Source organism: Penicillium rubens (assembly GCF_028828025.1).
Source record: "Penicillium rubens strain IBT 27055 chromosome Unknown utg000001l_segment0_segment0, whole genome shotgun sequence".
Taxonomy (NCBI): Eukaryota; Fungi; Ascomycota; class Eurotiomycetes; order Eurotiales; family Aspergillaceae; genus Penicillium; species Penicillium rubens.
The window spans coordinates 2,392,003-2,414,949 of NW_026890599.1; the positions used below are offsets into that span (position 1 = coordinate 2,392,003).

Below are 22,947 nucleotides of genomic sequence, written 5' to 3' on the forward strand. Positions count from 1 at the left end.
GCGATTGGAGGGGAGTAATTCAATAACGACATGATGAATGGATCTTTTAGCCCTGCATGATATTCACGATAATATGATGATTTTAAGCCGCAAAACCCTCGGTAAGAGGCATATAATCGGTGTTGAAGTCCCAGATCGTATTGTAGTTCGACCAATTCAGGAAGTTGTCGAGGCCTGTTGTAACATCGTCCACCACATGCTGCTGCACAGGTTCTGGATCGAGTAACTGGTCAAGGATGCGAGACAGTTTTTTCTCGGCTTCTTTGCAGGTGTGGTGGTTGCCGTGGCCGGGGCCAGCAACCCACGATAGGAAAGAAATAAACACGCTGAGGTTGCGGATCAGCTCAGCGCGCGGGAGAGGAACTGCGTGTGGAGCGGGCTCATGTGATTGGCGCAGGAGTTCAAGGAGAAGGACGCTGGCGGAAGGCACACCGTACGTCAGGACCTGCATTTATTAGTACATATATCTCTTCCATCATGAATGGCAACCGTGACGACATACGATCCAAGAAAAGTGCCGGTCTAGATCGACCATCGGAGTTCTGAATGAATTAACCTGAATGACAATGGCTAGCACCCGACGAGATATGTCGCAAAGTTCCGCTTGTCCGGTGTTCGTGTGCTTGGCGACTGCTCGATAAAGCAAAAAGCAAGTGTATAGATAGTCCAAATAGAAATAGACAATGGTAAAGCACCCATCATTCAAATGAGGATTCGATCGCCGGTCATATCGAAGCTGGTCCGGAGCTGATTGCCATATGGCGCGTGATTTCGCTTGGATCTCTCTGTTATAATATCGTGTCAGCACTAATAAAACATGTGAATCGGGCGGGAAGAGATACTTACTCGGACTTCTGGATTAGATTGTGTTGCTCGCGAGTCCCCAGTACTACCTCAAGAGTCTCTTCCCGGATGATAGCCAGATGGTAGCGTAGGCGAGGTGAGGTTACCGGGTGTAACTTCCCTTCGCTATTCCATCCGGCGCTGTCTAGCGCCGAAATGGCCTTGCTGAGAACATCTCCACCTGCAACCAGAACTTCGTCGCTCAGGTCCAAGGGAGCAGCGAGTGTGCAGAATCGACCGTTCATCAGTGGCGGTCGTCCAACAAATGTTGCTATCATTTTATCCATGTAGAAGGCACCAATAAAACAGCGCCTCCGCCACTGGCGAAGGAAAAATGGGCAATTCTCAGCGCCATTAGTCTCTAAGTGTAGTCCAGCTGCATAAATCGTGGATACCAGGTCACCCAATCGACGCCATGCTTGATAGCCTGACAGGCGGTCAGTAAATCGATAGGATGAGATCATACAGAAAGGGAAAGTCTTACTGGAATCACCATATTGTTGTGTTCGCAACATAGTATCATTATACTGTAACATTGCCAGTAATTCATTTGCCGACGATGCCTGATCACAGAAACCGAGGCATACTGTACTTATCACAGTTACTTGCTCTAGTAACTGGTCTTTTGTTCGAGGGTCATCCGAGCTCTGCATAACGTCAGGGTCGTTGTCTGGCGTAATGACCAATTGCATCCCACAAAGAGCGAAAATAGACCCAAGGGCCTCCCACCGGAGGTTGCGACCGGTGAAAGAGGAACAGTACTCCTCAACCGACATAGACTTGTGAGTCCGCATGGGCCGGGAGGTATTTTGAAATGTCTGATTCGCCAACTCTTGAAGTTGTGCCGTTGGATCACCGGAGAAGCCGGCGAAGATTTGGCGCACCGAACGCAGAAGTTCGTCCATTACGATTTTGGGCACGATGACGTTCAATGTCCGAACGTAGTATCGTGCAATCAGCATATCAAACACAGTGAGATTGTACAAAAACCGAAGTACATCAACCCCAGACTGGAGTCGATCGGGTTCCACTACTAACCCCGTAGAGGAATCTGTGCTCTCTTCAGCCTCGAACGAAATCTCACTGCGATGCTCAGTTAAAACCGCAGAGTAGCTTGTTGAGCCCAGATATCCAGGGAGAGCAGAGGGTGGTTCCAATGGCGCGAATAAGCAGCCATTCCCCAGTAAACCTGAGCTCAAGCTAGAAGCACTGTTTCTACATATTAGTACGGGCCCTATCATAAGTTGCAGGAGATGCTTACTTCGAGGTTGATTGACTAGTCAGTCGACTAGAAACTATCGCGGGATTGACTGAATCAGAAGGTCTCCGCCTAGTCATCGGAGCCGGATGATAAAAACATTTATCGCTGATTCTTTTTGCGGTGCATCGGCGACAGACCGGCCGGTCATGGTCACATCGCTGTTTGGATCTTCGACACGGTTCACACGACTGTAGAGTGCCATTTTTGCGCGTTGCCGGCGATGCAGGACGCCGATCGTCGTTTCTCATGGCTCGAGAACCAAGGCATAGAGGCGTATGATCAATGAGAGGAAGGGACCTCGGGAAAATTGATACCCGCGATGGTTGGCAGTTTGCCTCATCCAAATTAGGTTTAGCGTGTTATATCTAGGAAATCCGAAGGATGAGAGAACAAGACAGTCAGTACATAAATTGGACAGCTGTCGAAACTTGGTGATATATATTTACCTATTACAGTCTATGTATTTTACTGGGGCGATAGGTGGTGTGTTAGAAAAGGCGCAATATGTAGATACTTCTTTCTATGTATGAAGAAGACAGACAAAACATTCATTTACTCGCTGCAGTATACAATTGGAATTCTTATTCATAGTATTTTTCATATACTATTTTTGATCTCAATACATGCTATACAGAACGTTGTTTCTATAATCAACAAATTTATTTATATCAAGCAGTAGGACCCTTCTTGACACGATATATACTACCTTTACTGACCTCCTGCAATATCTTTTCTCATAAAAACCGTCTTTGTATCCCAAACCTTGCCATTTTTATCCTCGACGTGATAATAGTTCTGCACAGTCTTGATCAATTGGTAACCTCGACGAGCATACCATTCCTCGTTCGTACTCTGGAAACGATAAGTTACTTGACTGAGGACATCAAACTGTACAATCAGACTTACCTTTGGAACACCACCATATGTTGCATTCGCAAATTCTTCTCTCTTCTGATCATCTTTCTGGACCGTGTCTAGCATCAATGTCTTGGCTAGTAGTGGCTCCCGGACTGCCATGGCCTCGACCTCATCCATTGCAGCTCGCCCAATTCCTTGGCCCTGGATGGACTGTCTGACGTAGAATGACTTTATCCAAAAGACGTTCTCGGCTGGCAGGTCAAGCTCAATGTGCTCTGCATCAGGATTCTTGGAATCTAGTGAAATGTGACCAATGGGGATGAAGCTTTCTTTTGTCGGCTGGCGTGGGACAGCATTAATTGTTGTGGCTGTGTCTTGAAGCATTTCGTCTTCCTAGTAATTATATATTAGCTACATATGTATTCCTTATGCACTGTTGTCTTTACTTTTGGCGATATCACTTGTGACTCATCTAATGGCATGACCTTTCCACAAAATGTAAGCATATTCAACTCGTGGTTGTGTTGAATACAACAGAGTAAGATTCGACGGGGCTCACAATCCAATATATGCACTTCTCGCCCTTGAGCTGTTGCTTCTTCCATTTTGGTTCGACCTCTTCCTGGTGCCAACTGCATTCGACTCGCTGCGACACGAGACGTTTCAGATGAAGGTCCGAGTTGGGATCCCAGGGAAACAAAGTCACTTTCGAACTTGGGCCCATTGTGATTCGAAGATACAATTGAGTATTGTAAGTATAAGAGTTTGAGAGTTTCAATCTCTAAAAGCCCGAGGATCTTCCTGATGATTTATAAGCCGAAGTTATTATGGATTACCTAGGTAACGGAATCTAAAATCTAACCAATCCCAATCCTCCCGGTCAACAATTCATGCAGCGCAGGGTATTTCCCCCCTGTTTCAATATAAGACATGCGTCACTCATGGCCCCAACCTTAAAATCATTAAGCCGGAATTTATTCATCACCGACAGGCCACTCTCTGCTCAAGAGGTAAATATACCCAAAGATTGTTTTATCCTGCTTTCGGCACATTCTGCTCAGCCTCGTTTGTTGACGACCGCTTGGTTCCGTTCTCTAGCTCTGAGCTCACAGATGACTGAAGGTTCCCACCTGTGGCTAGCTGTTGGTCGAGCCGAGCTTTTTCCTCGTCTGTGGCGCCGGTGAGGTTAACGGCAACCTCCTCGCCGAAGTTCTGGGCAATTTCCTCTAGGGTGAGACCAGCGGTTTCGGGGAAGAACAAGTAGATGACTACGAATTTTGTTAGCGGAAATTTAATGACAGGTCAATCTTGATGTGACAAGGAAGAAAACGTACCCGGAATGAAGAATGCAGACCAGCAAATGATGACAAGATAGTATTTCCAACCAACGTTGCCGAAGCCCATGGGGGCAGTTTGCAGGAGGATGAGGGTGGCTAGGTATGTCAGTTGGAATTTGGAGGCGAAATTGTGACGGACAACTTACAAGCGAATTGGCCGAAGAGGGAAAAGCCCATGCCAATTGGACGGATTTCAGTCGGGAAGATCTCCGAAACATAGAGGTACATAGTGGTGTCGCAGAAAGTACTGGAGGAATATCAGCCTAAGTTATTCAGTGGTCTTGTCATGCGAAAGCTTAACTCACCCCTGGAAGGCCAGATAAAGGTAGATGAAAAAGATACCGAATCCATTCCCGACCTTGTTGGTCGTACCGGCATACTCGGACGTCATAGCGGCCAGGCAGGACGTAGAGATGATAATTCCGACAAAGCCGATAATGTACATGGCACGCCGGGAGTTGACTTTGTCATGGAGCCAGGCGCCTAGAGGGTTATAGATCACACCTGAGCGAGGTTAGCAAATGAGGTAGATAGGAGTAGATCGTGGCTGTTTATCCTCACCAGCTGTTGTCAGCCAGACAGCACTCAAGAGCAGAGGCATACCGCCCTCCATGCCCAAGTTTGTGTATAGGAGAACGGCATAGTTGTTCTAGCTATTGTCAGTGGGGTAGACTTCAGTTAGGTGTTGCCACACTCACGATGATCAAAGGTCCGCCAAATTCAGCGCCCCACTGGGTAAGGAAACCAATAGCCATTCGCTTTCGGTATGTTTTCCTTGTAAAGACAGCCTTCCACACGCTGCCATAAGTAGCCAATCTCTCAGCCTCGAGTTTGATTTGCTCTTTAGTCTGGAAGAACTCCTCCTTGGCAACCAAATTGTTCGGGTCATCTGGTGATTCACGAAGCCGTTCGAGGACATGCTGCGCCTCGTCAAACTTACCCTTGGAAATCAACCAACGAGGTGAACGCGGGAGCCAGGGAGATCCCAGAAGCAGAACCAAAGCGGGCAGGCATTGCAAGGCAAGAGGGAATCTCCAGCCAAACCCAGACAGAGGGCCTGTCGCATAGTAGCAAGCATAACCAACCCATCCTGAGAGCATATATCCAAAAACCAGGAAAATGGCATGGTGGCCAACAAGCCAACCGCGGCGGAGAGCACTCGACATCTCGGAAAGATACATAGGGCAAACGGTTACAAGGATACCGATTCCAAGACCGCAAATGAAGCGGCCAGCTTGGAACATGCTGAAGCTTGTTAGTCCCAGTCCAATTTTAAAGCGGGAGAAGTGACATACGCCAGTGAATTAGAGCCGGCCTGAAGTGCTCCTCCGAATAGCGAAAAGAAGGCACCGAACTGGATGTTTGCCTTTCGGCCAAAGAAATCGCACGACCACATTATAAAAAGTGTACCCACGGCACCACCAGCACTGAAAACACCGTTTGCTGTCGAGATCGCAGGGGTAGTGGTACTCGCATATCCTGGTTCACCCTCAGCGGGCAGGCCGAAGTAGGCATACCATCCCGGCTGGCCGATTGTACTGGAGATAATCGAGGAGCAATATCCATATGTCTGTTTGTGTAAGCTTAGTGAATAGCTGCAATGTAAAAATATGTGCGAGCTCACCATTGACCCAATGGCCACAAAAACAATAACCAGCCTGTTATAGGAACTGGTCTGAGACCCGAACCTACCCATGATGGTCTGTTGTAGATCTTACAACTCACAATAAATTAAGGGTATATCGTAAAAGATGCCAGCATCAGTTTGAAGAGAGAAATTTCAGCATGTTTGTAGCCGACAAGTAGGGGGGATGGGCTTGTAGGGATGTATCCTGTGGAGCTGTGGCCCACTGAGCTGCATAAAGTTCCCAAGTACACGACTGGCGTGCCGATCAACGGCACAGGAATTTTCCAGCTTTTGAGTCCAGACTCAGAAACTGACAAATTCCATCACGTTACGGAGTAAAGCTAATTCATTTGTTGAAGATAATTCCACTCCAACATGCTTTATGTATATTTTCAATGGATGTTATACTACTACTCCGTACAGCGGAGTCATTATAGTGCGGATCCGGTCCGACGCTACTCCGTACAAATGTACCTATTGAGTCCACAGATTAATCTCCACTCAACGTTGGAACGTCAAAAGGTCCTTGCGGTCCATGTTAGTTCATCGCACAAAGTTCTACTTCGTATTTAGCAAGAGACTCCGGAGTACGATACCCCGGCCCCCTACAAAGTATATTGTATATACTTTTTGCTCACAAATCCGACCAGCAGAAACAATAACAGAACAGCGATGGCCCAGTCACCCTTTGACACCCCGTTTGACGAGCTCCCGAATCCAAAACAGGTTTGGCTAGGAAAGCCGGGTAGCTATGAAGAGGGTCTGGGAAAACTAGCCATTCTTACACCCGAAGTCGTCGCTGCGGCTTCTGCCAGCGAGATCAGATGTGGTCGACGCGTGACGATGGGGTGGGAGATGACGAAACTGGATTTTCCTAATCTCAACCGTCAGCCATGTCACCATCAGATTGTGCCCCTTCTGGGAGGTGTGGCATTCGATGATATCTATACTATGAACCCTCGTGAGTACAGAGGAATTCTGCTTTTTCCCTTCCGTTTCTTTCTTTCTTTCCTTTTTTTTAACAATATATTGATTATTTGCCAGAGCAAAGTAGCCAGTGGGACGGCCTCCGCCATTTTTCTCAGACAGTGCCCGGTCAAACTGAACGTGTGTTCTATGGTGGAACAACCAGTGAAGAAATCAACGATCGCCAAAATGATCGAATTGGTCTCCAACATTGGGCCCGGGAGGGTATTGCAGGTACTACTCGTCCCCTTCACATGAATCCCCTAATTTTGTCTCACGCAATTTCGATAGGACGTGGAGTATTGATTGACTACGCTACATGGGCCGAGAAAAAGGGGATTAAATACACCACCTTCTCGACCCACCAAGTGCGTTTTGCCGACATCCTCGAAATAGCCGAGGAAAACAACATCACGTTCAAAAAGGGTGATATTCTTTTCGTCCGTGTAGGAGTGACCAAGGAGTGGGACACGTCCATGACAGATGCCGAAAAACAAGCTTATTCGGATAACCCCAGCCCAGAGCATGCTGGAGTCGAGGCGACCACGGAAGTCCTCCGCTGGCTGTGGGACACCGGATTCGCCGCCATCGCTAGTGATGCGATTAGTTGGGAGGTGAGCAATAAGAAAAATAAACCCCAAAATTCATGTGACAGACGACTCGATTAGGGCAATGGACTGACAGACCCACAGGTCTACCCACCACAATCCCCTGACATTTTCCTTCATGAATATGTGCTTGCTGGATGGGGAATGCCGATCGGTAAGTTGCCGGAACGATTCCCTCCGAGTTCCGCAGACCCATTATCTTGACTAACGACCGACAGGGGAACTATTCGATCTCGAGGCGCTGGCACGCACCTGCCAGGAACTCCAGCGGTGGAGCTTTTTCGTGGCATCCGTGCCTTTGAACATGCCCGGTGGAGTTTCCTCGCCTCCAAATGTGATGGCTATTTTCTAGGTCAGACTGTCTGCGGAGCACAACTTACGTAGACAATATACGGAATAACTAGTCATTGGTAGGACCTGGTGAAACACCAGTTTATAAACTTCTTGATCCGCTGTTGATTCTGGTGGTGCCACCCCGCTCCAGGTGTGTAGATGCCATGCTAGCCCCACTAAATTGTACAATATGGTACGATGTTGCAAAAGAAGGGGTAAGTCGAGGGCGATCAACTGTCATGAATACTTGGTACGCTATGTTCTAGACTGTGGGCCGAAGGCTCGGGACGAACGTACCAGCGCGAAGGATGCAGGACCCGCTCCAACATCGCTTAGCATCTCCCGTGAATAATGAGATGCAACGCAATTACGTAGCAGAGATAAAATATAGATTATGGAGTACACTGGGTACTCAAATGTGGATTTGCCTCGTATTTTTGACTTCGGGTTTCCTTCGGGGCCAAACCAAGAACTTACACAACTCTTATCCTCCTGCAGAAGGCGGACTATTCGATCCACAATATATATAAGTTCCGCTTTTGTTGACGAACCCGCATCTTCAAAATATGCCGTCGTGGGTCAAGAGTGGCTCGGGAAATCATCGTGTGTGCAACCATGGTTGATGGCGCCGTTCGGATCCACTTCCCGAACTCAATTCCAAGTCCAGAAATTACCTGAATATCGTCAGAGAATAATCATTCATTTTTATACATACATATGCTTGAATGCTTGAATTGAGCTCTTGGTACGGAGTATAAACAGTTTAATTGACTCAATCCTAGCAATTCAAAATATATTATTACTAGGACGATATGGAGGGCGAGTGGCAGATCCTGTATGTGCAATGTGTTATTGAATGACAGCATGGTACCTAGGTAGTTCGAATGTATTTTGGGTTCAACTTCCCCACTGCGTGCCAGGGCAACGCATTGTGGACCATGCATACATAGAACGTAAATATATCTTACATCGTAGTGCCAAAGCAAGACAGCAAAAAAAGGAAGGTTGGCAAGCAATACCGCCGAGAAACGGATTGTACGAAGTACGGAGTATTCTTCGCGGACCTCGTGCATAACTAGCTCCGGCAGTTTAGTCCTCTTTATGAGCAGATAATAGAGCTCTGTTTTCTTTTCTTTTTTCTTTTTCCTTCTGTTTCAGGGGAGCCGATCCTGGGTGATCAATAGCCCGATTTCAACTATGCAGCTCGTAAAAGCATAACATTTCAAAATTTTAAACAAGAATTTTGGAAGCCTATTTTCAGAACCTTCTATTTTCTAGGTTCTTGGCTGAAGAGGCCATGATCTTATTGTTTAAAAGACCGGGCTGCCTTGAAATATCCGGTCCCCGTTACTAAGTCTAGACTCACAGGAACCCGTGATGCATTCTATGTCGTTGTTAGAACGGGCTTCCGGGGATGCCTCCATTGATCGGAGTGTGCAGAAATGGAACTACGCCTGCCAGTCACTATGTATCATTGGCATGACTCTTTTCTTCGGTCTTCGTGTTTATACTCGGTTATTCATTCTCAGCGGATTCGGGAAGGAGGATTGTGAGTGAAACTTTGGATGAAATTACACAGAACAGGCAAACGCTGACAGAATCAATAGGGACATGTACAGTTGCCTGGGTAGGACTACCACGAGGAAAGAGGGCAACACCAGCTAACAAAATGTCTCGAACAGTTTCTCGGCGTCTGTTACTCAATCATTGCAATTCTCAGTATGTCTCGAGTCCTACAAATCACAAGATATATCTAACGCAAGGACAGTGGGTAATTATGGAGGAGGCTTACACTGGTCGGACGTTCCCAATGAGAACAAGATTCCTTTCTTCAAGGTATGCAAAGCATTGGAACGATTGATCCCCCAGACTTCTGACTCTCTAGACTATCTACGTAACAATGGTCATGTATGGACCAACAGCTTATCTCACAAAATTGTGCCTCCTCTGGATCATGGCTCGCGTATTCAGTCCCTTCCGAAAATGCGTCATGTTCATTAAGATTTTCATGGGAGTCATGTTGGCCTACTACATCCCGGCTGTCATCGTCAAAATCCGAATCTGCAATCCCATTTCCAAGTTCTGGGACCAGGATATTGACGGCACATGTTTAGACCAGGCATCGATCATCATGGCTGATGCTGTCGTCAGTGTGGTCAGTGATCTGATCGTCCTCATCTTGCCATTGCCATTGACTCTGAGTCTGCAAATGTCCACCAAGAGAAAGATGCGGGTTATGGCTATTTTAGGAGCGGGTGGCCTGGCTGTCGCAGCCAGTATCATCCGGTTGGTACTTATTGTCTTTACCGGACAGTCGAAGGATGTTTCTCATGCCTTTATGAGAATCAATATGCTAGGGTACGTTCTTCTCAGTCTACCCCTTTGACTAAACATTCTAACCGAGTGTTCCTTTCTAGTAACGCCGAAGTCTCCATTGGCATTATCTGCACCTGTCTCCCTTCCCTCTCAGCTTTCATCGTCCGCATCTACCACGAATATTCCAGTAACAAAGCAACGCGCGAGTCCGAGTACAAAATGAGCACAATGCGAAACCAGGGCGCATCGAGCCGAAGCAAGAATCAAATGAGTGTCTTGGCGGCAGACTCAGACGAGGATGTACTCATGTACAATGCACAGGGAAATCCGAAGATTGAAACAACCATCCACGGTAATAGTGAGCAAGGAGGTTCGGCGAAATTGTCACTTGGTGGCATAGGAGTGACCCGATCTGTTGATGTGTCAACCTCCATGGCGCCCCAATGATACCAATCACGATGTCAATAATGATAACACAAGCCTCCAGACATCAACTATAGATGGAGCTAGACTTGATATCTTTCATGTATATAATAAAATATTCCTTTTCCTTTGTGATGCATGTACGTATCTTGCCGGGACCATTAGGGCTGCCACCTTGGCCTGGATATGCAGGCCACCGTAGAATACTGGCGAGCTCCGTTGACGGCCATGGTCTAGAACTGTCTCATGTATAGTTCCAATATCAGATATTGCAGTACGGAGTACGGAGTACATAACACATAATAGTCTTCCCAAAGCCGGAGTACCCACCTTCTATAGCGTTATATAGACACCTGCCTAATCGGGAAAATGCCAAAATGCCCTTTCCTGATCTTGTTTCTCTTAAATAGATCTTTCACTCTTCCGACGTTATTTCACACGATATGACAATACATATTGCACCTATCTGGGAATCTTTTCGAGACAGGGATTAATTATTGGCATTTACCGCCATATCCACAGGGTCAATATTTCCACCCCTCCTCCCCCAACCATCAAACAATTGACATATCATTTGTTTGCCACGGAACCCTGCATTTACTTTCTAGAGAATCAATAATTGTACTCATCTCTACCCTAGATCCCTATACTCCAAATGCCACCCATGTCTCTTTCACGTCTCCCAGCTGAGCTCATCTACATAATTGCCAACCTTGGAAGTTCTTCAAGGAAGCACGGTGCCTCAACTCTTTGGCTGCCAGCGGCTACAAGTGTTGCTAAGCCCAATCCACTATCAGAATAGCGTCCGCTCACCACACGGGTTCCCGCTTGTATGGGCAGCAAAGCATAGCTCCGAAGTAACTATCCGCCGAGGATTAGAGGCTGGAGCTTCCACGCACTCCTGTCGCTACAACCTTAGACGATTGCTCGCCGCGGCAGTGGACAACAGCCACGAGACTCTCATGCGTCTGGTACTGGAACAAAACAATGACCCTAGTATATTCATAGAAAGGCAAACCTGCGAGCTGTGTGAAGGTCAGGAATCTGAGCTCGCCTTAGAAATCCATCAAATCCTTCCAAGGTTGACTAGGGTCTCTTTTATAGTAATTTCAATTACCCCCCGATGAAGCTTTTAAGCTCAGTAAAGAACTCTTCAATTCGATTCAGATCCGGCGAATAGGAAATGCCTCCATTTTTTGGGGAGAAAAAGAGGACCAAGTACCACAGGAGATCCAAGCTGAGGAGCCCCAAGACATTGATGAAAGAGGCACTCCCAGGAGGAGAGGAAATGATGGAGCTGCTCTTGGATCGGGGGGTGTTGACAATTGACCCCGAGAGCTTCGAGGCGCGAGACGGATTAGAGCGCACTGTCCAATGTGGGATGACTGGAGTGGTCAGGCGGCTACTTGAATGAGAAGTTAACACCGGGAAAACTTCCGTCTCTTACCAAACTTAGCTGGTGATGGCATCATATTCCTATCGCGCTGATGGTGGCATTAATGCCACAGCCACTATTGATCTGCTGCTAGCCCACGGTGTTGGTATCGAGGAACGGTGCTTTCATGGCTTAACTCCCTTGTACAGGGTCATCCTGCTTGTGAATACCAAAATGTATCGGGTTTTTTGTCAATCAGAGGTACGGCTCTTGCTTGAGAGAGGAGCAGATCCCTTCGCAGAGCATGACCACTGCGGTGTGCACGTTACGGAGACAAGCTATACCCCAGATGACCGCCGCTCTCCCAGGGAAACGATTGGATTTGTGCCGCGGTTCAAGAGTTTGACATACCAAGACAGAGATTATGACAATGGATTCATGGCTTGTATGGGACGAGGCGATAAAGCAGTGCTCAAGGTCATGCTTGACGCGATTGATCGGAAGGAAATCCCCTTTGAGGAATTGAGGGATCGACTTGACCGAGCCCGCACTGAAGCGCAACTGAGAATTGGAACCTGCATCTTCTACCCATCCTATAGCATTATTACTGGGCAAAAAGATATCCATGAAAGTAGAACAAGATTCCATTACAATGTCAAGACGCTATTAGCAAATAAACTGGCTTCAATGATGCTGAAAAGGCCCGCTCAAGGTATAGTTGAAAGGAGTGCTCTATGCGGAACGGAAAATATCCAGTCAAGATCAAGAGATCTTTCCGATCCTCTTTCTTCCAATATCCATCTTGGATTTCAATCTAGACATCTCGTTAGCAAATGGTCAAAACAAGTGGAAAAAACGAGAAAAAGGGGTGGACGAACATATCAGCCTCCTCATCCGCCAACCTCAGCATATCATTCTGCACCTCGAGCTCCTCATTGATCTGCGTGCCGAGTTCCCTCTGTCGAATAATGATCTTCCTTAACTCATCCACGTTATCATCCTGACTCTGCATCATCTGTCTCTGCAACTGCAGCACGCCGTCGTTGTCAAGTTCACGAGTCTGCTCAGTCTCTTTGCCAAGGACCCTGCCCGTCCGCGCCGGCGTTCTACGCCCACTAGACGCATCTCCAGCGCCATTCCCATTGATTAGAGCTCCTTTATCTTGCATGGATGCGACAGTATGGTCGAGACGGCTCTTGGTGGCCATAGCATGCAAGAGATCCTCCAGGCCGTCCTTTTCCTTGCGCGCGTTAATGAGCAGGTCTTTTCGTCGGCGGATCTCGCCTCCACCGAGACTGGACGACGCCTGTGACTCGGAGCTCTTATCTCCGCGTCCTAGATTCTTCAGTCCATCGTCCAGAGTGGCGATCATTGTCCCCGCACGGACAAGACTGCCCTTCGCATGTGCAGAGCTCTCGTGTTGCTTCTGTGGAGTTGTCTCCTGGTCTCTGCGAGATAATTGTAGTCGTGCATCATGGAGGTGGTTTTTCATGTCGCGGTAGTAGTCGAGCCATAGCGTCGGGTCTGTGATGGGTGCGTTTGTGGCGGCGGGGTCTGTGATGGCGGCGTGGAGTCGGGTGGAGGTGGTTGTTGATCCCGTGCCCGTTGAAGCGACTGCGGTGGGCAGGTTGAGGAACGCACGCCACGCGGGCGAGGTGCGCCAGCGCCCATCGTCGGACTCGTTGATAGCGCGAAGGTAGTTCTCTAGGCCGCGGCGGCGGTCTTCGCGCAAGCGTTCATTCGATACGGTTTTTGAAAACCAGGTTTTTGAAGGTAAGGGAGCTGGTGGAGGGGCATTCGTTTGGGAGATGAGGGTGCTGTGGAAGGTTGAGAAGTCCGAGTAGCGTTTGGGGACCGTGAAGGAGCGGAGCGGGAGACGGAGGGTGATGTGGTAGACGGTGTAGGGCGGGGATGTGTTCGAGAGGGTGGTATTGGGGATGGTTATTTCAACGGTTGGCGCCATTTTGGTTAGAATTGAAATGAAACTATCATTTTTCTCAAAAAGTTGGAGAAAACAAAGAGATGAGGAGCTGCCCAAGTGAGGTCCCCCGGGCCGCATGACGCAAACCTTGGAAAGCTTAGACCAGGCTACTAGGCACGATATGCCGAATGATCACTACCAAGCAGAACACAAGACATTGGCACGTTGTAACACGGAATTAATACTAAGTACAAATGGGTATCTCATACATGCAAACCAAATCCATCTAAGCCCAGATCTCTCGTTCCTCCAACAGGTCCCGCTGGCCAAAGAACTCACCAACCACTGTAATGATCATGTCGAGCAGGGCATGGGTCTGTATCGACCAATCGCTTTCGTCAATATCATTAGATATAGCAGGTGTCTCGACAGAATCGGAATTGTTCTGTAGCCTAGCTTGCAAACGCGCCTTGGCAGCCTCCAAGTCGGATTCTTCGAGCGATGCACCAGCCATGCTAGAGCCATGTGCTTCCGCAGCCTCCGGCAATTCTTCTGGCTTGCTTTCCTCCTCACTCCGAACTGTAGGCTCCAGCTGAACCTCTTCCTTAATCTCTTCTTCGCCTTGAGCTGTAGGTTCCGGCTGAGTTCCCTGCCTCGTCGCTTCCTCATTCTGGACTGTAGAGCCCTGCTGAGCTTCTTCCTTGGTATCCTTCTCATCCTCAACGATATTACTCTGCTTGACTTCTCCTTTTGGTGTGTCTGTCACAGAGTCATCGACGTCCTCCTCATAGTCGTCGTCCTCTAGCTCTTGCACCTTGCGCAGAATCTTCGCGGCTCGTTTGGCCAGACCGCGAACAACCCCTACCTCCTGGGTAGAAAGTTGCCCAACCTCACGGCACTTTCCCAACAAGCCCCAAGCCCATGCTCCAATGCGCCGTACACGCTGGGTATCGTCGCCCCGCACAACATCAGATATCAACCGCGCCAGTATCTCCAGCACTTCTAACACGCTTTCCATGTCCATGCTTGCCAGTTGAACCATGCGTGGATCGACTGTGACCAAAAGCCGGCGCCAAGTTTTATGCGCAGATGAGGCCCTTCGGGGGAGGCTGATTGGGTGGTCATTGTCGAGAGTGTCGATAGCACCAGCGGGTGGACTGCATCGTAGGGTCGATCGTAAGAGGATGAATCGATGTCGGAGAAGATTGTTGTAGGATCTTTGCGCATCGGGATAGAGTTCATCGAGCTTCGAAGGGGAATCTGCGGCCTTTCCTTTGTTCAGATCCTCCACAGGAGCGATATAGGCTTCGTCCTCGTAAAAGCCTGCTGGCAGGGGAGGGTTATTTGGTCCAAGTGGCTTCAGATCGCGCTGCGTGTTCGATACCATATTTGAAGGGTCTGTGGTCGGAGTAGTCGCGGAAAAAAGTACCGGCAGTGAGCTTGCTTCCGATCTACCCAGCAAAAATTAGTTCAACTTGAATGTCGACGTGCGCGGAACTGGGAAAGTCTCTGCATCGTTTGGGGCGAAAGCAGAGGCTCTTCAGTTCCAAAATCAGACATACCGAACCATGCGTAAATATTCCAGTCCATCCTCCGGATCATCGTACTGCAATTCATCACCTCCATCATCCAATCCCGGGAATGCGCTCTTCTGGCCATAGAGGGGATCCTGACGGGGACGCTCATAAGACGCCGTTGAAGATTCACCATTGTCATCCTCATCATAAGATATCCGAGGGCGTTTCGAAGAGGGGTTCGGCATGGTGGCTTTTCTCTTGTTGGGCATGCTGAGGTGAAGGTGGTAGCCCTGCATAATCGAAGGAGCTTTGGCCAATCTGCAGACCAGCTAGCTTAGAGTTTGCAACACATATGGACTTCGCCGCCTATTTCCTTGACACGGTAGGAGATCATACAATGGAAGAAGTTTATTTACTAGTTTAAGAATATATTTTCAGCTTTTCAGCTATTAGGGCCCTACTCCTATTACCGAGCACGAAAGCCGGCCCTCAGTCCTACAAGCCTAAGGCGGTGTAGAATAATTGCTTATCGAAAGGCGGGGACCTGCATCTGCCGGAAAAAAAGATAAGGATCGTCATCCTTATCTTTACAAACTACCTAGAATATGAGGACCTGTGAAAAGGATGCTGAAAATGACCACTTTAACGCTAGAAACGACTGCTTTTCTACCCGCAACTTTGGTCGGAACATGTAACAATGCTATTCTATATCCGCCTAGCACTATTCAGTTATCCTCCGGTCCTATTACTAGCCCTTAACTTTAACGATCGTTCCGCCCGTTTCTACTAGCGACTAAAACGACGCCGAAAATAGCCCACCTACTTTTCGCCTGGAAGGTTCACATTCTGTATTAGGTTAGGCCTACTTGATTTAAGCTAACATGAACCTTTTTATGTTTTGTCATCTGGATACAAACACGGAAACGATTTCAAACTCTAAGAATGTACATCTCTATGAAGCCATGCGCTCCGCACGGCTCTGCAGCGCCTTGACCATATCAACCCCAACCTGGGTAGCCTCGTCCAACTTCTCCTCCGGCAAGCCCAACAGCTCGTTCTGTGCCTTGTCAGAGTGGTTGCCGGCATCCTCCGGGAAGAACGCTCGCGCGTATAGCAGCTTAGCAAACCCAGCCATGTTGCCGGTCTTGACCATCCCCAGACCATCTATGTATCTCTTGTGGGCATCCTCCTGGGTAACCGTCCAGTCGGCGTCTGTCGTGCCAGTCACGCGCTTGACGCTCTCAAACATCTCGTTCTGGCTGACGACAAAGCTCTTGAGGTAGACAGGCTTGTTGAGCCAGCTCGAGAGAGTCAGGCTCTTGTCGTTTTCGTCGTCCGGAAACACCTTCAGGCTGAGCATAGTCGCAACAGCGCGCCCAACCTGGGCCAGAGTTGAGACTGAAGTCTTGGTGTTGCCATCGCCGTAGATCGTCAGTTCTTTCTTGTCAAAGTCGAACCCGAAGCGGGCCGACCCGCCCGCTAAGCTATAGTCGTACCAGAACCCACAGCACACGGTGATCCACTTCATACCCAGCTTCTCGATCTCGTCTCGGTTGGCCTGGGCCACGGGTCCGAGCATGACATCCTGGCCGAACTTGACATGCTCAATATCGCCGGCGTATCCGTTGGGCATGATGTAGGGGACCCCTGCCTTGGCGGCCGCCTGGACGAGCTTGCTGTGTGTGTCGCGGGGCGCAGTGGGGGCGACAGTAATAATAAAGAACTGTTGGCCTTTGAGGGCATCGACAATGGAGGCCTCATCGCTGTAGTCGACGGGGGCGACAATGACGCCCTCGGGGAGTTTGTTGGAGCTGTCTTTGCGCGAGAGGGCAGTGACGGTGTGTTTTCCAGTTTTAAGGAGGGCGGCAGCGAGGAAAGAGCCAACAGTACCTCCGGCCTAGTAAGTCTGTTAGTCTCATCCTGTATTGTACTTGGGGATGGGCTTACGTACACCGACAATGGCGACTTTCCCAATGGTGTTGGTGATGCCCGCGGGCTGATCCTTAGCGTATGACATTTTGCTTGAGTGATATGTGTGAATTGATCTGGATTGAATTGAATGAACCAAGACTCAAGTGCAGCCGAATCATGATCAATTTATATTAGTTCCAGCTTATGACCTCCGCCGCAGCAGCCGCACTGCAGCCTGAAACTCCGCAAAAGCTGCGCTCATCAACGTAACTCCGCAATAGCCGCACAATGTCCACCCCGAGCGGCGTTAAGTTGTTGAATGAAAGAAACACTCGGGGCATCTTCCCACCCATTTCCCTCAGTATCAGACGGCCGAGTGTGGTCTAATCATGACTCGGTGTAGACAGGTGTGACTCGAGCACAGCCTCACGATCATTAGATTCCTTGAAGTGTGACTTCTGCTGTTAATTTACATTTGAATGTCGGGAAACATCGACAGATATGGCTCCACGAGAAACTGGTCCCAGTCCACCCCCCAGCCAACAAGATCTGGCACAGCGGTGTTGGGCTCTGGTTCCAGTGGTGTTTGAAAGGCTTCGTACCCTGCCTCGACAGCTTCCAGCTGCAAAAGTTCCTTTCGTTTCTTCGCTATATTAAGACCTAGAAGATGCCGTGCTATAGAGAGTGCCTGCCGAGTGAGTGCTGTATCCGTTGCCCTAGCAAGATTCTCCAGCCTCTTAAAAGCAGTAGGAATGTGAGCGGACGAGGCTGGAGTGTCAATGGCCAATAAGATACAGGCATATTGGAAGACACTGCCGATAACATTCCATAATAGACGGCCTTGACTGGCGAGCTGCTCAGCTGCCTCTAGTCCATCCCTACCGCTGTCGATGACAACCTTAATGGTTTCATCCGTGATGCCTGCCTTCAACTGGTAGATGCGTCGATAGAAACAGAATGCGAGATCCGCCTTAGTGGCGACCAAAAACGGATGCGTGAAATGTAGTTTGCTTAATGCCGTAAGACGCTCGGAGAGCTCCTCCCTTGGAGATGGAGGCTGAGAGTCAAGTTGGAACGGAGAGTTCGGCGACGGGATAATCTGGATGATTTGCACGAACTGATCGGCAACAGATCCTGGGATCGTAATGATCGCCTGCGTCGTCACGGCTTCAAATGTCACTGCAGACCGATCGCATTCGTAGGACAGCATCTGGTGTGCGGCCCACAGGATCCAGAAGATGCGCCTCAGCCGGTCCGCATCATAGCCAAGAGCAGCGGCACCAGCGACTGACGCTATACGTTGGATGTTTTCTTCTTTATGCAGCCCGACGACTTCGCAGAGGTGCATAAGCGTGCAGGAGGCGACCCAGGCACTACTAGGCCGGGTTGTGGCTCGGAGATAGAATAAACGCATGCCCCACGCGATAATATGATCGACGCTCAGCATCCGCATCGAGGCCGGATCATCGAGAATGGCTTTCGCATACTGTAGTAGGTCCGACTCGCGGGAGTACCTGACTGGAGAGAGGAAGGATCCGACTGCAGCAACACCAGCGGCTATAGCACCAAAGGCGACCGGCGGACTGCCGGGCCCATGATAATACTCGCGACACCGCTGAGCATAGATCCTGGGGTCAATGACATCTCCAATGGAGCCCATTGCAGAGAAGTACACGTCCGAGTAGAAGGCGAGGTTGTCCTCGGAGATCAGGCTGCCCAGCAAACCATACGTGTTGGAAGCCTCTTCCGGGCGGATGCCAAAGTTGTACGCAGTTGAATTGATCTTGGGAGGGTTGTCAGACCCGAGAGCCAGGCCTAATACATGCGGGAAGGCCATGGCTGCCGATGCGCCGGTGTACCTGGATTTGTGCTCCTCGAAGATGCCGGCGCTCTTGCCAGTGGACGGGCTGCTCTCATTTTCCACGGGGGTCGGATCTGCATGTTACGGCCCTCGAGAACAGCGCGCTTGGCCACTGGGGGACCCGAAGTCCCGGTGATGTCGTCGTCGTACCTGCATTGATACTGGTAGGTGGAGCACATTCCACATGGATGCCCGCCATCGCATTTTCGCTTGCGCTGGTGGCACGGATTGCAAGCTTTTCGAGCACGCTTGCGCTTGTTTGTGGACATATTGAGAGTTCTATGTCATGATGGCATTTTTAAGATGAAACACTTGATGGACTGATAGAACTTCAATGTTGTCGAACTGAGGGGTGGTATTTTACCACTAAGGACAGCGATATTCAAGATTTCAAGTACATGTACCCATTCTCCTTTTGTTTCTGTATGGTAAACGTGGTACGCTCGGCGTACCGGCGTCGTAACACGCTAGGAACGACTCCCGAGATCTGATAACGCTTCAAACAGCAAGATCCAGCTAGAACACAACAATATGCGTCTCAATGGGACACCTCAATACTAGAACCTTGTGACACCGCGCTGTAAATGCGTCAGTAAGGACAATGGTGGCTACACAAGAGGATGATAGTAACAGCCTGGGAGTCTTAACATTGTACCTAGGTACATATGTAGACAGTTAAAGTTGATCCGTGTCGACCGTCGTTCGAGCCAATCTCCCATACAGCCCAGGTGCCACGCTCCGTCTGCACTGCTCACACTGCAAATTGGCAATGTCTTCTGCTGAGTTGCCATGACAGATCAGGCACTCTATGCTGCCGCCGTCATCATTCTGCCTGAGTAAGCGGAGGATCACTGGCGTGCTGGTGTTGTCTGCATTGGCGGTCCCGAACTTGATCCGAGACGGCGACACATCGAAATTTTCCTACGATAATAGGCTTGGATGACTCATTTTTCGCCCTAGACATTCCCTCAACACGGCTGTCTTCGCTGAATTTTCCCAAGAACTTCTCGCTCGATTTCGCCGCCCTTTCCAGGGGTCTGTAGCTCACTGGCTCTCCATCTACAAGCGCAAGAGCGTGCGCAATACAGTTAAGACTTTGAATGGTAAGCGTGATCGTACGACCCTTGCAACAGCGAATTACATAAAGGTGGGAAATGGCCCCGGGGGTCAGGCGCCACAGCATTCGCGGATAGGTAACCGAGTGCCGTCCTGCGCTACGGGGAGCTATATAATACAACCTCAGATAGGGCGGAGGGAGCGGGGCATACGGCGTTGAGTGTATACCGGCATTTTGCAGATATGAAAGAGGCCGGCACAATCAGAGACGAACAAGGCTGTTTGGCAGAGGAAGACCTAGATAGCTTCGTACCATGGTGTACAGCCTATCCCTTTAGAGATGACTATAAGCATCGGCCCGAAGCTATACGGTGCCGCTGCGGGTTGAATCATCCCATTAGTTCTGCTCCAGTGCCACTTGAATGACAGCTCAAGGAGCGAGAACGAGCTGGGGCGTCGGATTGAGCGGCATCTTCGAGGAAACGAAAAGGGCAGTGCGTCGGGCTGGAGGCCAACACGTAGTAGTCGGTGGGGGCAAGAAAGAAAGAGAAAAAGGGGCGATGGGTAAGATAGAGGGGATGCAAGAGAAACGAAAAGGTTAAGAGGAAGAGGGTCTTTTATGTCGGGCAGCAGGCCCTAAGGTGCAGTTATGTGACGTATTGGGGCGCTAAACCTAAACAGGCAAAACTAACTATGCCTATCCGCCGTTTACATCTTCAAATTATTGAACTCTTCAATCGACCCCTCATGTCTTTTACAATCACTTGCTCTCCACACCCTCTCCTTGGCTCATTTTTAACAGTCTCAATTGGCAGTCCTCTCTGCTTGCCTTCTCAATTAAGTGAAGAGAAAATCGCCCAACAATTCCGCTTCACTTGAGATGACCTGTGTGTTTGCCTCTCTCGGAAGCGGGTCGGTCTCTCTGTTGTCTCTTCGTCTCAATCTTGATAGTCACGAAACATCACACATGCTATCTCGCCCTCGTGCTTTATGATGTCTCTTTAAAAATTATTGCCTGTTTGACTTGCCAAATGTCAAGGCTGGCCGACTCGGAAGCAATGACTTCTCGCCAATATGTTCACCTTCCTACAGAGGTGTTAATACTCATCGCCAAATTCATTTTTGATGATTGGCCAACTGAATACCCACGTTCTCAAGTAACACTTCAAAGGTTCTGTCTGGTATCTCGCCAGTGGTACTCTGTTGGCATTGAATTTCTCTACTACCGGCCTCAGCTTGGCGGAGGGAATAGCTTCTCGCTCTTCACCAACACTGTGTGCCCACCAATACGCTCTCGAAAACGAAACGTGGACCTGGGCTCGCTTGTTCACGACTTGGACCTCTCAGTATTGGTACACCACAGCTCCAATAGCCTAACGGCACGGCTTCTAGGTCGAGTGAAGAAGAACCTGAAGAGTTTTGCTGCTCCGAGGATTTCTTTTTCGTGAGTAGATACTGTCCACCACAGGATACCATCAAACCTTTAGCTAACTTCTCTCCACAGGATCAACAGCCTTGCCCCCTTAGCAAAATGCAAGGAGCTCTCCTATCTTTACCTTGGCTTGGTAGCTGAGCCAATTCCGTTTGACGCCCTGAAGAAAGCAATTACCAGCCTCGACAAACTGGAAATTCTCGAGCTTTCGCCTTCAATGTTTATTACAGACGACGGTTCCAGTGAAGACTGGCCATCCAGTCTGAAATATCTCCGGGTTGGCGGGCGATTTGATGTCGAGAAAATGTCTTCTTTCAGGTGGCCCCCCAACTTGGTAGGGTTGACATTTCGAGGTTGCGAGGATCTGAACACTTCCGTTGTGGAAGAGATCCTCATGAATGAGCAGCTCCGCACCACTCTTACCGAATTGACCTTTCACCGTTTGAATCGCAAGATGTTTGAAGACGGGCCATCTGAGATCTTATCGGCTCTCATTGCTTTGAAGTATCTTCGGATACCAGTTGACCTGCTCGACGATTTATGCATTCTTCCTTCGTTTTATCAAGCTCCTCCAATGTCGATTCGTGAGCTAGAACTCACGGCACCATATGACGAGAATTTTTCCACGGAGATTGATACCGATGGCCTTTGCGAGGTTTTGAAAACGAACCTTTCTCGTGCGTGCTATCTTGGTATTAGCCCCGCCTGTCTTAATATAATACCTGAAACATCACACGCCAAAATTGACAAATGGGTATGGAAGAACATTGACAAGTGTCCGGAAGAAGAACTCGATTCTCTTTTTGACATGGGTCTCAATGTCATGGATCAGGAGCCGCTTTGATATGCGTTCATGCATTCTTATGCAGTCTTCTATGCACGTCTCTCCATCTTGCATCAGCATTTAAGGTCATATACCATTATACCATTCAAGCAGCAATTTTCTGAGCGGTGTACAATAGCGCAACCCATGAAACATGAAACAGACTTTGTTGAAATGAGAGTACAGGTGACTGAAAGACTCCGGGCCGTCCAGCCTACACTAATGGTTCCTGGCTGCTCCAGGTCAGCAGCCTTGGATAGTCGCTAAGGAAACAGATGAGGAAGAGTGGGTTGCGGTTTGATCTCCTTTCCCGCAGAGACTCGAGAAACGTGGGGAAGTAATTGCAGGTTTGTATGGCTGATATAAATAACTGATGCAATGATAGCCAAAAATGCTAGCTAAGCTGTGATTTGATTGTACTATTTGAGTCCATAAAGCCGATGGGAGTTGTAGGAGTGGGGAAATGGAAATTCCCAAAG

General features: G+C 48.9%; 10 protein-coding genes across 10 annotated transcripts; 3 read left to right on the top strand and 7 right to left on the bottom strand.

The window, feature by feature from the left end:
* Positions 1 to 82: 82 nt before the first annotated feature.
* Positions 83 to 2,306, bottom strand: N7525_000951 (putative C6 transcription factor; the record flags this gene model as incomplete). The annotated part of the gene is made up of 5 exons (XM_061211713.1): positions 83 to 445; positions 503 to 785; positions 847 to 1,270; positions 1,328 to 2,043; positions 2,242 to 2,306. The coding sequence occupies 5 exons, from the start codon at positions 2,304 to 2,306 to the stop codon at positions 83 to 85; spliced, it is 1,851 nt and encodes a 616-aa protein (XP_061070939.1).
* Positions 2,307 to 2,812: 506 nt separating this feature from the next.
* Positions 2,813 to 3,686, bottom strand: N7525_000952 (GNAT family N-acetyltransferase; the record flags this gene model as incomplete). Its single annotated transcript, XM_061211714.1, has 4 exons — positions 2,813 to 2,956; positions 3,011 to 3,355; positions 3,409 to 3,447; positions 3,522 to 3,686. 4 exons carry the CDS (start codon positions 3,684 to 3,686, stop codon positions 2,813 to 2,815), a joined length of 693 nt encoding a protein of 230 aa, XP_061070940.1.
* Positions 3,687 to 3,994: 308 nt separating this feature from the next.
* Positions 3,995 to 5,926, bottom strand: N7525_000953 (putative MFS sugar transporter; the record flags this gene model as incomplete). Its single annotated transcript, XM_002561816.2, has 8 exons — positions 3,995 to 4,230; positions 4,297 to 4,395; positions 4,446 to 4,546; positions 4,605 to 4,803; positions 4,861 to 4,948; positions 4,998 to 5,544; positions 5,595 to 5,869; positions 5,924 to 5,926. The coding sequence occupies 8 exons, from the start codon at positions 5,924 to 5,926 to the stop codon at positions 3,995 to 3,997; spliced, it is 1,548 nt and encodes a 515-aa protein (XP_002561862.2).
* A 672-nt stretch (positions 5,927 to 6,598) lies between these two features.
* On the top strand, positions 6,599 to 7,852 carry N7525_000954 (uncharacterized protein; the record flags this gene model as incomplete). The annotated part of the gene is made up of 5 exons (XM_002561815.1): positions 6,599 to 6,887; positions 6,971 to 7,126; positions 7,184 to 7,506; positions 7,585 to 7,654; positions 7,719 to 7,852. The coding sequence occupies 5 exons, from the start codon at positions 6,599 to 6,601 to the stop codon at positions 7,850 to 7,852; spliced, it is 972 nt and encodes a 323-aa protein (XP_002561861.1).
* A 1,358-nt stretch (positions 7,853 to 9,210) lies between these two features.
* N7525_000955 (putative integral membrane protein) lies at positions 9,211 to 10,596 on the top strand (the record flags this gene model as incomplete). Its single annotated transcript, XM_061211715.1, has 6 exons — positions 9,211 to 9,382; positions 9,441 to 9,460; positions 9,516 to 9,552; positions 9,602 to 9,669; positions 9,719 to 10,191; positions 10,251 to 10,596. 6 exons carry the CDS (start codon positions 9,211 to 9,213, stop codon positions 10,594 to 10,596), a joined length of 1,116 nt encoding a protein of 371 aa, XP_061070941.1.
* Positions 10,597 to 12,709: 2,113 nt separating this feature from the next.
* Positions 12,710 to 13,910, bottom strand: N7525_000956 (Qc-SNARE protein; the record flags this gene model as incomplete). Its single annotated transcript, XM_061211716.1, has 2 exons — positions 12,710 to 12,761; positions 12,826 to 13,910. The coding sequence occupies 2 exons, from the start codon at positions 13,908 to 13,910 to the stop codon at positions 12,710 to 12,712; spliced, it is 1,137 nt and encodes a 378-aa protein (XP_061070942.1).
* Positions 13,911 to 14,154: 244 nt separating this feature from the next.
* N7525_000957 (SIP1 domain-containing protein) lies at positions 14,155 to 15,681 on the bottom strand (the record flags this gene model as incomplete). The annotated part of the gene is made up of 2 exons (XM_061211717.1): positions 14,155 to 15,319; positions 15,431 to 15,681. 2 exons carry the CDS (start codon positions 15,679 to 15,681, stop codon positions 14,155 to 14,157), a joined length of 1,416 nt encoding a protein of 471 aa, XP_061070943.1.
* Positions 15,682 to 16,337: 656 nt separating this feature from the next.
* N7525_000958 (aromatic alcohol reductase) lies at positions 16,338 to 17,402 on the bottom strand (the record flags this gene model as incomplete). The annotated part of the gene is made up of 2 exons (XM_002561812.1): positions 16,338 to 17,282; positions 17,337 to 17,402. 2 exons carry the CDS (start codon positions 17,400 to 17,402, stop codon positions 16,338 to 16,340), a joined length of 1,011 nt encoding a protein of 336 aa, XP_002561858.1.
* Positions 17,403 to 17,765: 363 nt separating this feature from the next.
* N7525_000959 (putative C6 transcription factor) lies at positions 17,766 to 19,426 on the bottom strand (the record flags this gene model as incomplete). The annotated part of the gene is given in 2 exon segments (XM_061211718.1): positions 17,766 to 19,231; positions 19,243 to 19,426. 2 exon segments carry the CDS (start codon positions 19,424 to 19,426, stop codon positions 17,766 to 17,768), a joined length of 1,650 nt encoding a protein of 549 aa, XP_061070944.1.
* A 1,818-nt stretch (positions 19,427 to 21,244) lies between these two features.
* N7525_000960 (F-box domain protein) lies at positions 21,245 to 22,489 on the top strand (the record flags this gene model as incomplete). The annotated part of the gene is made up of 2 exons (XM_002558408.2): positions 21,245 to 21,657; positions 21,718 to 22,489. The coding sequence occupies 2 exons, from the start codon at positions 21,245 to 21,247 to the stop codon at positions 22,487 to 22,489; spliced, it is 1,185 nt and encodes a 394-aa protein (XP_002558454.2).
* Positions 22,490 to 22,947: the final 458 nt, after the last annotated feature.